This window comes from Copidosoma floridanum, unplaced genomic scaffold (assembly GCF_036245765.1).
Source record: "Copidosoma floridanum isolate Cflo_tuat_1 unplaced genomic scaffold, Cflo_Japanese_pri ptg000006l, whole genome shotgun sequence".
NCBI lineage: Eukaryota > Metazoa > Arthropoda > Insecta > Hymenoptera > Encyrtidae > Copidosoma > Copidosoma floridanum.
In genome coordinates, this window is record NW_028321883.1 from 27,965,493 (window position 1) to 27,978,836 (window position 13,344).

The 13,344-nt window shown below is 34.6% G+C and overlaps 2 protein-coding genes across 5 annotated transcripts; one reads left to right on the plus strand and one right to left on the minus strand.

Annotated features, from left to right (window-relative positions):
• Positions 1-236: 236 nt before the first annotated feature.
• LOC106641660 (protein I'm not dead yet-like) lies at positions 237-6,185 on the plus strand. The gene is made up of 10 exons (XM_089598854.1): positions 237-316; positions 426-520; positions 785-981; positions 3,283-3,663; positions 3,795-3,847; positions 3,965-4,280; positions 4,371-4,513; positions 4,584-4,678; positions 5,457-5,743; positions 5,835-6,185. Exons 1-10 carry the CDS (start codon positions 237-239, stop codon positions 6,150-6,152), a joined length of 1,965 nt encoding a protein of 654 aa, XP_089454980.1. The 3' UTR covers positions 6,153-6,185.
• A 1,444-nt stretch (positions 6,186-7,629) lies between these two features.
• Positions 7,630-13,344, minus strand: Opa1 (Opa1 mitochondrial dynamin like GTPase). 4 transcript variants are annotated; one of them, XM_089598470.1, is made up of 18 exons: positions 13,062-13,344; position 12,954; positions 12,431-12,586; positions 12,197-12,332; positions 11,965-12,105; positions 11,563-11,607; positions 11,174-11,251; positions 10,935-11,092; positions 10,699-10,862; positions 10,174-10,630; positions 9,920-10,104; positions 9,670-9,831; positions 9,419-9,606; positions 9,136-9,350; positions 8,808-9,065; positions 8,546-8,746; positions 8,249-8,453; positions 7,630-8,162 (listed from the first exon to the last, which is right to left on the minus strand). In XM_089598470.1, exons 1-18 carry the CDS (start codon positions 13,088-13,090, stop codon positions 8,098-8,100), a joined length of 2,844 nt encoding a protein of 947 aa, XP_089454596.1. In that variant the 5' UTR covers positions 13,091-13,344; the 3' UTR covers positions 7,630-8,097. The 4 variants fall into 4 exon arrangements, with proteins under 4 accessions (XP_089454596.1, XP_014211656.2, XP_014211659.2 ...); XM_014356170.2 differs by lacking the exon at position 12,954 and having other exon boundaries at positions 12,431-12,671; XM_014356173.2 differs by lacking the exons at positions 11,965-12,105; position 12,954 and having other exon boundaries at positions 12,431-12,671.

Below are 13,344 nucleotides of genomic sequence, written 5' to 3' on the forward strand. Positions count from 1 at the left end.
TTCGCCACACTACCAACGAATGACCAAAACGCCCAGAGTTACGCGGCGATGAAGGGCCAAATTAGAAACGTCATAAAACGGGTTATTCACCTATTTCATTTACATTCAGATCAGATGCCTCTTGATAACTTATTTTCAACTTTTAGTTAAAATTTAAAAACGTATTCGCGCAGGTTATGAAAGCAAAGAGCGAAAGTCTGGGAAAGATGACCAGTCACGAGTTGGGCGTTGCCATTATGTTTGTTCTCTTCATCATATTGTTGGTCACGCGCGAGCCCGGATTCATGCCTGGATGGACCAGTATCTTGCCAGGAAAGTGAGTTTTTTTAAATACGTATTTCCATACGTTTCTCCAAAAAAAAAAAAAAATAAATAAAATTCAGTATCTTACATCGGCTAATACATCTTTTACTTTTTGTAAACAGAGAAATCCCATACTCAGCTCCAATATTATTAGTATCTGCTTTGATGTTTCTCACCCCCAAGGATCTCGATTTTCTTTATGTTTGGGCTAATGATCGTGAGTATAGTCACTATTTAACGAAGATGTAACAGTGCACTGCTTCGCATGCATACACTTAACGTAATACAAAACTTCTTAGCCAAATAAAAATGGCTTTTGTCAAAAAATATGAAAATTTATGAGGACTCGTGAACCAGAAAATAAAATAGAAATATATCAATTCAGCAAATAAAAGGCCCAAAACATCATCGGAGGGTCTGGTAACTTTAAAATCAATTGAGACCAAACTGCCCTGGAGTTTGATGTTTTTGATTGGAGCAGGCGTCGCTGTGTCAGATGGCATGACAAAATCTAGTCTAGCAAGAAATCTTGAAGATGCTATGGAACCTCTTTGGGATCGCGAGAAGCTACCTGCATACCACTTATTACGAATAGCTCTTGCTATCGTGGGTGTAGTCACGAACATCACACCCGACGTAGTGACCGCGAACATTGTGCTGCCCTTTCTCGCTTCTGTGGTATTGATTTTGTTATAATTTTTCATGCTTAATATACTTACGGTAATGTTATTATATAGAGCTTCTATGGCTGGTCTGGTTCTCCTAGCCAGGAAAATTCAGTGGGCCATGGGTTCGAATCCAGTTGAAATATATCTTAGTTTTTTTGATAAAGCTTTTTTTCATGGACCGAATACCCTAGATACAGTGAAACCGTCACTTATTCAATTTTTAAAACGTATAGTGGTTGATATCTGGGGGTTTTTCCGAGGGAAACCAAACCAACACCTAGCCAGCTCATCGGTAAAGTCACTATCAGTTTAAAAAAAAATGTGGGTACAGCGAGTTAGATAGTTAACGAAACAGATTCTTTTATTAAACATGATAACGGCTGAAGTGTGCTAAAAGTGAACTGTACCCCGTTAATACAGTACCTGTAAAATAGGATACATGGATGACTGAGTCATCTATGAGCAGAACTTTGCACTAAAGATCTTTACGAAAGGTTTGTGTATACTTATGGAAACGGGAGAAAAATTAGGGAAAAAATGGATAAGATGGTAGAGGTAGGGACTTTAGGATACGTAAAAAACCATGTAATAGGTATTTGTGAAATATTACTTACTATATACTTAAATATTATTACTAATGTAAAGTTAGTGTTTTGAAACTATATGTAAGATTAATCACTTAAATATTATTGTAAATTTTCTTTCCACAGAGCATTTTTACGAGTGTAAACCCTCTATCTTTCATGGTAACGGGGGCACTGATGTGCTCATACTCGTTTTTTTCGTCATTTGGATCTCCACCTCTTGCTGTAATTAGAAATGCTGGTCGCGCTACAGTTAAAAGTCTCATACTTCGTGGATTGGGTCCCGCTATTATCAGCTACATGCTGTTACCAAATCTGTACGTACTGTTTGGTAGCGACTACGTTTATCATAAAGGCATCCAACGATTATTCTGGTCAAATAAGAACTTCATTACGGAAAGTCGTTTAAGTACTACAACCTGTGACCAATTAAGCAGAACTGATCTATAGTATGTAATGACTAATTTTGATTCATTTTCTTCTAAAAAATATATCTGCTGTATTTAATCAAGTAAAATTATGTAAACGTGTGCACAAATTATTTGTTATCAATAAAACAAGTGTGCGAAAAATGTACATAAATTGTACAATACTTTGTTATGATAACAACTGTCTGTGAGTAACGTAGGCTTAGCTCTAAAGATTGACAAATTCAAATGAAGATCCATTTTCTTAAATATCTCTTGTCAGTAAGGATCGGCTACTTATCAAAAAAAAATGTTTGAGATAGTTCTGTTGAACAATTGGAAATTATGTTTTCAAACGTATTATTCCAGTTTTTTCCTCGCCTGGTCTTATTCCTATAATTTTTTTCCTCTTTTAGCATTTAATGTGCCACTACGTATTTCGTAATAACAATTTGCAAAGTAAATATAAGCTTGAGGTAATTAGTTGTCCAATATAGTTCACAAAATTATTTCATACGATGTTTTACCTGTCGCTAACTAATCAAATACTGATGTCTTTTAACCTGAATAACGATAATGAAATATAACTTTCAAAAGAGAAAATTAAATCATTTAATATAGATCAGATAATCTCATCCTTGCCTGGTTTTAGAATTTTAGTAGTTTAATTTCACAGTATGTCGATATGTGTTTGTAGTCATTAAAAAAAAAAAATAATAAAAAAAATAAAAAATGAGAAAAATTAGCATTTGTCAATTGTTATTTGTTAGTTATATATTCAATTATCATTTGCGACGTACGCATTCAGTATGCATTTTTGTGTATAACCAATAATAGTATTGTCGAATAAATATTTGCAAAAAAATAATTTCGTGCGGACATAGAAAATACTTTGTAAATTACGATAAAAAATATAACTTACTTTGAGAGTATTCTAATGTAAATCTTTTGACAATGGCGTAAGCTAAGTTCCATCAGCTTACAATGTTTGTTCAAGTGAGGTTACCGAATCATTTATGATATTTTTTGGCATTTTTTTAGATCGGATGACAGTGAAAAATCTGCCTGGTGGAAGTTTAAATACTTTTTCAAACTTTACTGGAAAATTATCTTTACGATTACTTGGAATCTCCTACTTTCATCGTTATTTTTGGGAAACAACTCCCTGGTAATGTACTAAATTAACAAATCTATAACTGAACGGATAGCTCGAATCATTCAATTTTAAATAACATTTTTAAATTTATAACTATGCGTGTGTATATCTAGGCAATTGCCTGCTGCATATAAATACATTATGAACTTCTAAACATTTTAAAGGTATCAAAATGCTATTACGTGTTCAACTTGATGGCCGGGTACTGGGTGACGCAATGCCTGCCATTGGGGGTGACGTCCCTTTTGCCTTTACTGCTGTTCCCGTGCCTCGGCATACTAAGCATCAGAGATACCGGCGCGTGTTACATAAACGACGCGACAATGATCCTCATCGGTGGTTTTATTCTTGCCACAGCCATCGAGGACAGTAACCTCCACATGCGCATTGCCCTCAAGGTTATGCAGGTCTTCAGCTACAACCACTACTCTCTGCTCAGTGGGGTGATTCTGGTCACTTATTTCCTATCAATGTGGATCACCAGCACCGCGGCCACTGCTACGATGGTGCCCATCGTCTTGGCCGTGTTGGGCGAATTCGAAAGGGTATTTTTTTTAATTTGTGCTAACACGTTTTTTGAAATATGTTACTGCCACGATGTGTGCACATGAGAGTAATATATTCTGTGTTTGCCTTTTTATGAAATTCAATAAGGTTTTTTTTTCTATTCGCACAGGAGGGGCTTGGGCGGGTGTTCATCAACACCGAAAATCTTGAAAATCCAAATGGGTAATACAATTAAAATTGCAAATTCGATTTTTTCAGATTATAGAGATATGTGTACGATGTATTTAGCACTAAAAACTTATCAATTTTATTACAACTTTGTCTTCGTACGCATTGCAGCCAGCCTATACCAACCGATTTGACAAAGGAATACCTAATAGGAACCGCGTACGCGGCGATATTTGGCGGTTCTTCGACTCTCGTCGGTTCACCCTCGAACCTCGCCTTCAAGGGTATTTTTGAAAAAATGTTTGTGTGCGGCCCAAAAATTGGATTTTGGCAGTGGATGATGTTTGCGGTTCCCTTCACATTAGTCATTGTCTTGATGACAGTCATTATCACGTTCTTTTTCATGAGTCACCAAGTTAATCATTATAATAGTCAGACCAGCCAAAACACTGCTATCATAGGCCAAAATAGAAACACCATGAAAAAGGTTATTTATCTATTTGATTTACATTTAGATCAGATTCCTATCGGTTATCTGTTTTTGGCGACTAACAATATCAAAAACATGAACGCGCAGGTTATGGGAGAAAAGTATGCTGAGCTGGGAAAGATGACCACTCACGAACTGAGCGTTGTCATTATGTTTGTTCTCTTCATCATTTTGTTGGTCACGCGGGAGCCAGGATTCATGACCGGATGGACCAGTATCTTACCAGGAGAGTAAGTTTATTTAATTATGCAGTAGTTAGGCGGACCAAGTCAAATATCAATATAACTCTTTTGCAAATAGACAAATTCCAGAGTCAGCGTCGATCTTATTCGTATCTCTTCTAATGTTCCTCATTCCCAAGGATCTCGATTTTCTATACATCTGGACTAATGATTGTAAGTTTGCATTTATTTTTCGACTTAAAAAAGTACACTGCCCTAAACATACGCGCGCGCACCTAGGACGTGCAATTTTTCCTACCTTGGTCGTTCATATAAAGTATGACCCCAGAACGTTTGCTGCGCCCGTGGTAAGAAATAAGTATTTTTTGTCTCAAATGAGCATCTCCTCAAGGTGACCCCTATATAGGTCCGAAGGCGCTTGTGAATTAATACCCGAGGTGCCGTTGGGACGGCCCTGATCGGATGCACATGAATGACGTATGTACAATATTTTTTCCACTGAGGGCACAGCAGTCGCTCAAAAATGCCCACCGTAGGAAAGTCGACCCTAGGGTAGTTATATCTGGTAGACATCCTTTCTGAGCAGTTTTTTGTAATTACATTTGTAACTCCACCTGTAAACACACATGTAAATACATTTGGAATTACTTATGGAATAATATACGTCGTAGGGTTACCATGCGTATGACACTGCATGAAATTGTTTTTTTTTTTAACTTTTTTGCCGATAAAAAAAAATCAAATTTAATAGTTACTTGTAATACCATTTGGGATTACTGATGGCTTCTCTAAACCAAAACCTCATAAGTTATTCCAAGTGGAATTCCAAATGTATTTACAAGTGTGTTTACAGGTGGGGTTACAAATGTAATTACAAACAAACAGCTTAGAAGGGATACGCCACTAGGTGTAAAAACTACTATTTATTCAAAAAAATCTAAATTAATGAGTGTGCATTGACCCAAAAAATGAGAATGAAATGTTGTTTTAGCAAACAAAAGGCCAAAAACATCATCAGAGGGTCTTGTGACATGGAAATCAATTGAGACAAGAATGCCCTGGAGTTTGCTGTTTTTGTTAGGAGCAGGCGTCGCTTTAATATATGGAGCGGAAGTATCTGGTATATCAAGTATTCTAGAAAAAAGTAATAAGGATTCTTTAGATGGCCTGGATCTGTCCACCATTGTATCGTCAATGGTTGTGATTGTGGGTATAGTCACTAATATTACGCCCGATGTCGTGACAGCAAACATTATGCTGTTATATATCTCATGTATGGTAATTTCATTAAGAGCTGTCTTTTTAAAATCAAAGTTTTAATATTGTTACAAGAATCATAAATGACCCACAATAATTTTATTTTTAACAGATCATTTCTGTGAGTATAAACCCGCTGTACATGGTACCGGGAGCACTGATGTGCTCATACTCGTTTGTTTCGTCATTTGGATCTCCATCCATTGCTATAATCAGAAGTGCTTGTCACGTGCGAGTAAAAAGTCTCATACTTCGTGGATTGGGTCCTGCGATTCTGATTTTTTTTCTGTTACCAATTTTTTTTACTAACTTTGGTGCCAATTATGTTTACCATGACGGAACCCAAAGCGTAGATTGGTCGAATAAAACACTTATTACAGAAAACGAATTAATTACGACCACCTGCAATCAATCGAGAGTACCTCCATAAAAAAGTATATCGTTAATTGATTTTGATTCGTTCGTTTGAAATAAGTAAATTTATTGTTACTATCAAGTTTCACTCTACAGTTGTGAACATCGATTTTTTTTTTTTTTACAAATAAAACCGTTTGAATGAATTCATTATTCAAATTTATTTGTCTTAATAACATTTTCAGGCCAAGGATAAAAAAATAGTCGCATAATTATTTATCACTGATGGCACATTTGGAAAACAAACTGAGCTTGTGAATGAGAATAGTGCTACTATAGTTTGCTACTTTTATAACTGCTTTTGAAATTGTTTACCATAACAAGAGCTCATATCTTCTGTACAATGTTTTTTGCAGTAGTTGTACAGTAGAAAAGAGAAACAAAATTTTGAATTTCGTCAGAAAAAAAATTACAATGTGATCACGTATTTTAAATAAAAAAACGCTCACAATAAAGTTATTCATCAGTATTTCAAAAATATAAGTTTGGCATAAATATTTCGAAAGAATTTTTGTAAAAATCCGTAAATATTGAATCGGACTTTCGGAAGGCTATTTTAAAATCATGGTCCTACCTCGAATCCACTGCCAAGAGCCATAAGCCCGTGTGAGAAGCAAGAACGTAATAGTCTCTTTGTCGCACTTACAGAGGCACATGGGGCTGGTCCTGGAAGTTCAAGACTCCATGTATGCGCAGAGCCTAAGTCGTAGTAACTGTGTCAAATTTAAAAAATCTCGCAAAAACGCCATGGGCGCTATAAGTTGTTCAGAGGCCGTAGACTTTAACTGTATAGCCTCTGCGGAAATGTCTGTTAACTAAATTCAAAACTCAAGTTTTGACATTCGTTTTGCACTTAAAATATGTGGTGAAAAATTTCAATAGACATAATATCAAAGTGTACAAAAGTGTAAAAAAATCATTCCAACTTGAGAGATTATTTGAAATCATAATATTCGGCTTTAAGTAACTCATGCATCTAAAAAATAAAACGATTACAAAATTTTTGATTAGAATTATTAAAACAACACATTATATTCTGATTTAGCGAGGGTCTGGAATTTTCGCTGTTTACATATTTTTAATAATAGGGGTGGTGGTGGTCATTATTAACTATTCCATTAGTGGAGTTGAAGAATCCGACAAGAGTCACGAAATTATAACGCCGTTATTAAATAATAACCATTGCTATTCGGATACCATACTCAATTAATGTTTATTCAAGTAAATTCAATTATTCGAATGTACTTATATTACAGTAGTAAAAATTAGAATATTTATTTTATTTGTTGCTAGAAATTATTTTGTAAAATATGAATCTTACCATGAACATTTTAACTTAAACTTTTTGGGAGAGGCAAAATTAGAGTGATATGAATCAAACAATGCTGGATTATTCGATTACCTGTTAAATTGTCTGGTTAAGAAAATGTTTTTTTTATATTTTTATGTTTTTTATTCAACTATGTACATTCAATATAACGCAGCACGCCGCAACTTATTGAAAAATTTCGGAAGTATAAAGTGCACAAAATTCATCATAATAAATATGCGAACCTTTCGACACAATTACTTTTTAAAGTTGAAAAAAAGAATTTTGCTTTTCAATAACTAAGTTATAACAAAAATTAATTATTTTAGATATACGCCATTCCTAATTTAATTCTAATACAATTTACACTAAAACTTTGTCATATTTCATTACTCGTACATCCGACTCCATTACCGAATGCAAAAACGCATTTCTCTTCTTTGTATATGACTAACAATGTGTTTTTGTGACTCGTTACCATTTGTTTGATAACAAACTACGTAAAATTTCGCTTGATCGACAAGTGTCAATTCTCACAGCTCTGAAAACGATGGTAACTTACTTTATTCGCTTAATCGATATCCACTTTTCATTTACAACTCAGAGAGTTATCAACAGAAGTTGAAGCACTAGCATAAGTTCATGGGGGCGTTCACTTTTCTTTATTCAATGCTTGGATGAATTCTTCGAGTTTTTCTTGAATTTGCCTAACGCGTTCTGAAATACAACAAGAATAAACATATAACATACATGTACAGGTTCCTTAAGAGTAAAATTATTAATTATAAGTGTATATTTCATACTTAATTCCTCGGCAAGAGTGACTCTCCTGCCCGTGAGTAGCTTTTGCTTGATTTCACTATCTTGACTATAATCTTCAAGGACCTCTTTGATTTCTTTATCAAGTCGGCGTGCTTCTCTGTTCATGATCTGTTGTCTAAGTGCATTTGCGGTTACTTTCAACATTTGCTGAATACGCCAAAATAATACAACGTCACTACATTCCATCTATCGAATTATAAATAAGTTGTGAATGTATTACAAGTTTAGGAAATTAATTTTTTTTTTTTTTAATACGCTTTATGCATCTTCAAACCTACCTCTGAATCATGTCCCGTGTGATAGAGATAAAAACCTTTTCTGCAATCGTACGCTCGAGATAAGCTTTGCTGTAAGAAAAATCGCCTATACACCGGGTGCCATGTTTCCCGAATAAACTCATTATCGACGTCCAGCCCACTGCGCTGTAAATTCTTTTTGACCGTTATCAGTTCGTCTTGCGTTAACGTTGGTGCATGATTCTAGAGTAAGTGAATAAGATTAAAAAATGATGCGCTGTGTTGATAAAGTACGTTAACTTACCTTATCGGCGTACAAAATTTTATCTAGTTCACTTTTTACACTATTTCGCTTCTGCTGATCCTCCGTTTGATACTGCCAATACAACCACCGCTCCTTTCGACTGGGTCCCAGCATACCACGTAAAATTTGCTCGGTGCTCTGAAGTTTTTCTTTAACGGAGGTTTCGATAAAACGGACTGCCTGGTCCCAATCCCTCTTGTCGCTAACACTTCTGTCTTCCAAAGTATTTAACTGAATGACTCGCAACATTTCCGATGCCTGAAAAAATTTCAGTAAAGAATATCTTGATGAATTAAAAAAAAAAAAATTTTAAAAGCATATGTATTGCCTTATCTTCCCAAGTATGCCTGGCTATAGCTTCTTGCACAACTGCATTCTTCAAGTTATCAAAAATATCATCATGATCAGCACTCAATCTAGCCTGTACCATGAAATTCTGAAATTCTTGTTGCAAACACTCCCATCCTGTTTCAACACTTTTTAAAGGCAATTGCTGTTCCGCCCACTGCCTCAATTTTATATCAACGGTTGTGTTAAAAGTACCTGAAAAAATTGAGTATACAGAGAATCAATATTATACGAAAGAAAATTAAAGAACCTGGATTTCTCACCTGGATTTCCAGATTGGGCTGCAGGCAAGTATATGTTTTCAAAAACGTGCATACTAACTTTATCCCACAAGCGGTTCATTAACACTTCTTCCCAGTGCCTTGGAGAAACTTGGGACAAATTCACGATTTCATCCAAAATTTCACCTCTAGCTTTTTCAAAAAGCTCATCCCTATCTAATTCGCGTAATCTACGGAAATACACCGAAAAATTATAACCAGCCTGTAATAGCTTCGAGCTAAGTTTAATTTACCTGGGAAAATTATTTTTCCATTCCGTTTCTAAATTAAATCTCGTGGCTTTGAAAGCATCAGCTTGCTGTTCAACAGTTTCCCGCACCATTTTCCAGAAGCACTCGGCAACTGCTAAACTTAAATTTCTAGTGGTAACTTGACCGGACATTGCCAAACCATCCCTGAAAATTATTATACAAGAAGTAGGCTTATTTTATTACTTTCGTATATAATCTTTTGTATTATTGAGTTGATAAGAAAAAAACGAACTTAAATAATTTAGAATTCCTGAAAAAGCGCTCTTCGTAATCCTTTATTGTCTGAATACTATCGTCTTGCCTGCCTCGGCCAGTAACGACGGCAAAGTACCCCAAGGCTTTCATAGGGAATAATTTTCCAGACAAAATTTTTTTTAGACGTTCTGGATTTGTCAAATTTTCTTCAGCTATATCTACCTATAAAATTAGGATTTTTTAAATTGAGGGGACATTTATTTATTTTACCAACAAATTTTTAGTCATTACTTTTGTGAGGACAAAAATAGTTCGTTTGCCAGCAGGATCCATTTGTGCAACCAAATCTGTGACATTACTTCTTTCTGCATCAACAGATCCATCCTGGATACAGAGAATAATAGCATTCGGATTACTCATGTATTGTTGAGTCATATGACGTATGGCATCACGAGTATCCTCTGCCATTTCAGTAGTAACTGTGCTAATAATTCCAGGTAAGTCAACCAAAACCATTCGAGGCAGTCCGGGACCTTTTACAGTCATGGCAATAACGTCCTGACTGACAGTTTTTCCGCCCTTAACACTATTTTTCATGCGCAACTCAACTTCCCGACGAAGTTCAGCCAATTCAGATTCTTTTGTCAAATCGAATTCTCTTGTGCTATCCTTAAATTGGGCGATATGATATGGACCTTCGCTCAGAGTAACTTTTACGGGAGCTCTTGTCATCATTTCACCTCCACCTCTACAAAATTTTATTCATTAGTTAGTGGATGTGTTTAATTGAATTTTTGCGACTCTAAACTTTGTTACCTTGGGAATATACGAGCTTGAGCAATCATTTCGAGAACTGAAGTTTTTCCGGAACTTTGATCGCCGACTACGACGACTCGTGGTAAATGATCAGCTGTGGAGTATGCACTATCGTAATCGTTTAGCTCATCCAGTACATCACTGTACATGTCAATGAGAGATTTCTATAAAAATAAAACATGAGAAAACACTTGGCAAAAAGAGACCAAATTTTTTTAAATTTAATTCGTCCTTACTTTTATCTTTCGATTTGTTTGTTTGAGACTACCACGAAGTAACATCTGTTTTCGGAGCTCTTTATTTTCACGCTCGAGCCTTTCAAGTTCTCGCTGATACTTCAATTGAATTTTCATCACGTCATCTTGCATTTCATCTATTCTTTGTTTAGAAGATTCTGCAACAAATTTTTTCCGTTGCAAAAAGTTTTTCGGATTGTCTACAACATTTTACTGAATATAAAAAAAAAAATACGTACGGGATTTTCGTCTTTCATCGCTTTCAGCTGCAGGCAAGGCAAACGCTACTGTATTCTTCGTTATCTCACCCTTCACATCTGTAATATTCAAATTCATCTATTGAATATTATAAGTTTATTATTAAATATTTTTAAAATTATAAACCCACTAATAAATCCAGTTTAGCATTCGAAATAACCAATAATTCGGAATAATAATAATAATAATATAAAATCATAGCTATATTTACAATCCATGCAAAGCATAAAAGGGCCTGTCCCATTCAGTATCTACTTTAATTGAAAATTTACTTCAATTTATAAGAAATCAACAAATTTCATCACAAAGTGCATAACTCTGAATGGACAGACTAAACGTTATGCTCTTTTTTTTTATTATCTTTACACACCTGAATAAACTTGGTTTGCAAAGGCTGTGATCACTTCAATTTCACCTGAACAGAACAGACCAAATTATAAATTAAAGTGCTAATGAAAATTTACATTAAGTGTCAATACATGCAAGAGTACACGCATTAACATTTAATTCATATAAAATAATTTAAAAGTAAATTAGTGTTTTTATTTTTATTATTTCAAATGCAGTGTACTTTCGAAAATCAAACAATTCAACCTAATGAATACAAATACATCGAATAATTTAAAAACACTATTTTAGATATCACATTTTAAATAATACTTAAAATAAAGGAAGCTAAATGATTGGGAATTCGTAAAGAGCTGAACTGGTCAGGAACTCGGACAGGAATTACGGGAGCACTGAAAATGAGAAATGTTTAACAATGACTTACGCTTAGATGAATCGGTATTATTGTTATTATAGTCATCATTTTTATTAGACTGAGCAGCTTTAATGGCATCGTCTAATCTTTGATTAAACCACAGCGTGTATTCTTTGTATTTGGCTTCCCCAATCTCCTTTATTCGGGGATCTGTTTACATTTGTCAGCATAATACTTATCGCGCAATAACAGCAACTAGTAATAATGTGAAGAAAATAAGTAAAAAAAAAAAAAAACAAACCTAATTCGATTTTATCAGACACGGTGTTTTTAATATATAACAAAGAGGCTCTGAGATCTCTCCATTGCTGATCATTTGGAAGAAGATTGTTTATCCAAGACACATCCGGTAGTCCATCTTTCCACTGATCATATTTCTGCAAGTGCAATAAAAAAATAAAATAATTTTACGTTATGGTCACTGTAGTTCCAAATTAATTGAAAACGATATTTGATGTGACAGAGTAACAATTACTTTTTGTAAAGTGACACTTCCCCCAACTGCACCACCAAGCAAGAGATATCGTATTTTTAGTGCTCCTCTTAAAATTTTAGCAACTATCATAATCTGTCTTCTCTGCGAATTTACGAGGATACGTGTCTGAGGAGATGCTAAAAGCGGTTTGCAGTACTTGAACTTTCCATATGTCAAATTCCGTGTGCTAATTATGGACAGTGGGTACCTGGACGATTTGGATATCAATAGAATGCTGGTCCTAAAATAAAGACAGTTGGGTGACAAATAATAAAATTATTGAAAACAATCGCTCAATTTGACAAGCTATTCAAATCTCTTACTGACAAAGTTGCTTTGGTTAAAAAAAATAAAAAATAAAAAATCGATGTATGAGTATTATGTGACTGCTACATAAAGTTATTAAAAAATAATTTGCAGGTAGGTCACATAACCTCGAGATGATTTTTAAATTCATAAAATCAAAGCGATGTGCTTGATAAATTATGTCAGTTGTCTGCTTAAAAAATTAACCCCAATTAACCCTATTCGATAAGGGTCAATAAGAAATCGTTAGACCCACGAACACCCAAATCGTGGTTAAATAATCATGTTAAAGTGTGCCGGTGGTAAAAAATGCTTTAAAGCTTACCCAAACTTTCCGCACAGTATTTGTTTCATTCTAACAAGAGTTGATAAGTGATTTACGTAGAACGAAACTGAGATTAAGTATAAGTTCAAATAAAAAAAATATATGAGATCACTCAATAAAAATCCTTAAAAATCAGTTTTCATCCATGCTATTCCACACACCGTCCACCGATCAATCATTGCATTATGAACATACAAATGAGAAAAATCGAACTTAACAACGTAAGTTTTCCCTTTTAGCAATTTATAAGACAAGTGTACAAAAAGAGCTCTACATGCAGTAA

Excerpts from the sequence above, each read along its gene's own strand:
- LOC106641660 (XM_089598854.1), top strand. The coding sequence starts at position 237 with ATGTTTGTTCTCTTCATCATATTGTTGGTCACGCGCGAGCCCGGATTC. Across the intron at positions 4,514-4,583 it reads ACCAGTATCTTACCAGGAGA|ACAAATTCCAGAGTCAGCGT; the intron begins GTAAGTTTATTT and ends TTTTGCAAATAG. Across the intron at positions 5,744-5,834 it reads TGTTATATATCTCATGTATG|ATCATTTCTGTGAGTATAAA; the intron begins GTAATTTCATTA and ends TATTTTTAACAG.
- Opa1 (XM_014356170.2), bottom strand. The coding sequence starts at position 13,090 with ATGAAACAAATACTGTGCGGAAAGTTTGG. Across the intron at positions 11,252-11,562 it reads TGCAAACCAAGTTTATTCAG|ATGTGAAGGGTGAGATAACG; the intron begins GTGTGTAAAGAT and ends TGAATATTACAG. Across the intron at positions 9,066-9,135 it reads GGCATACTTGGGAAGATAAG|GCATCGGAAATGTTGCGAGT; the intron begins GCAATACATATG and ends AAATTTTTTCAG.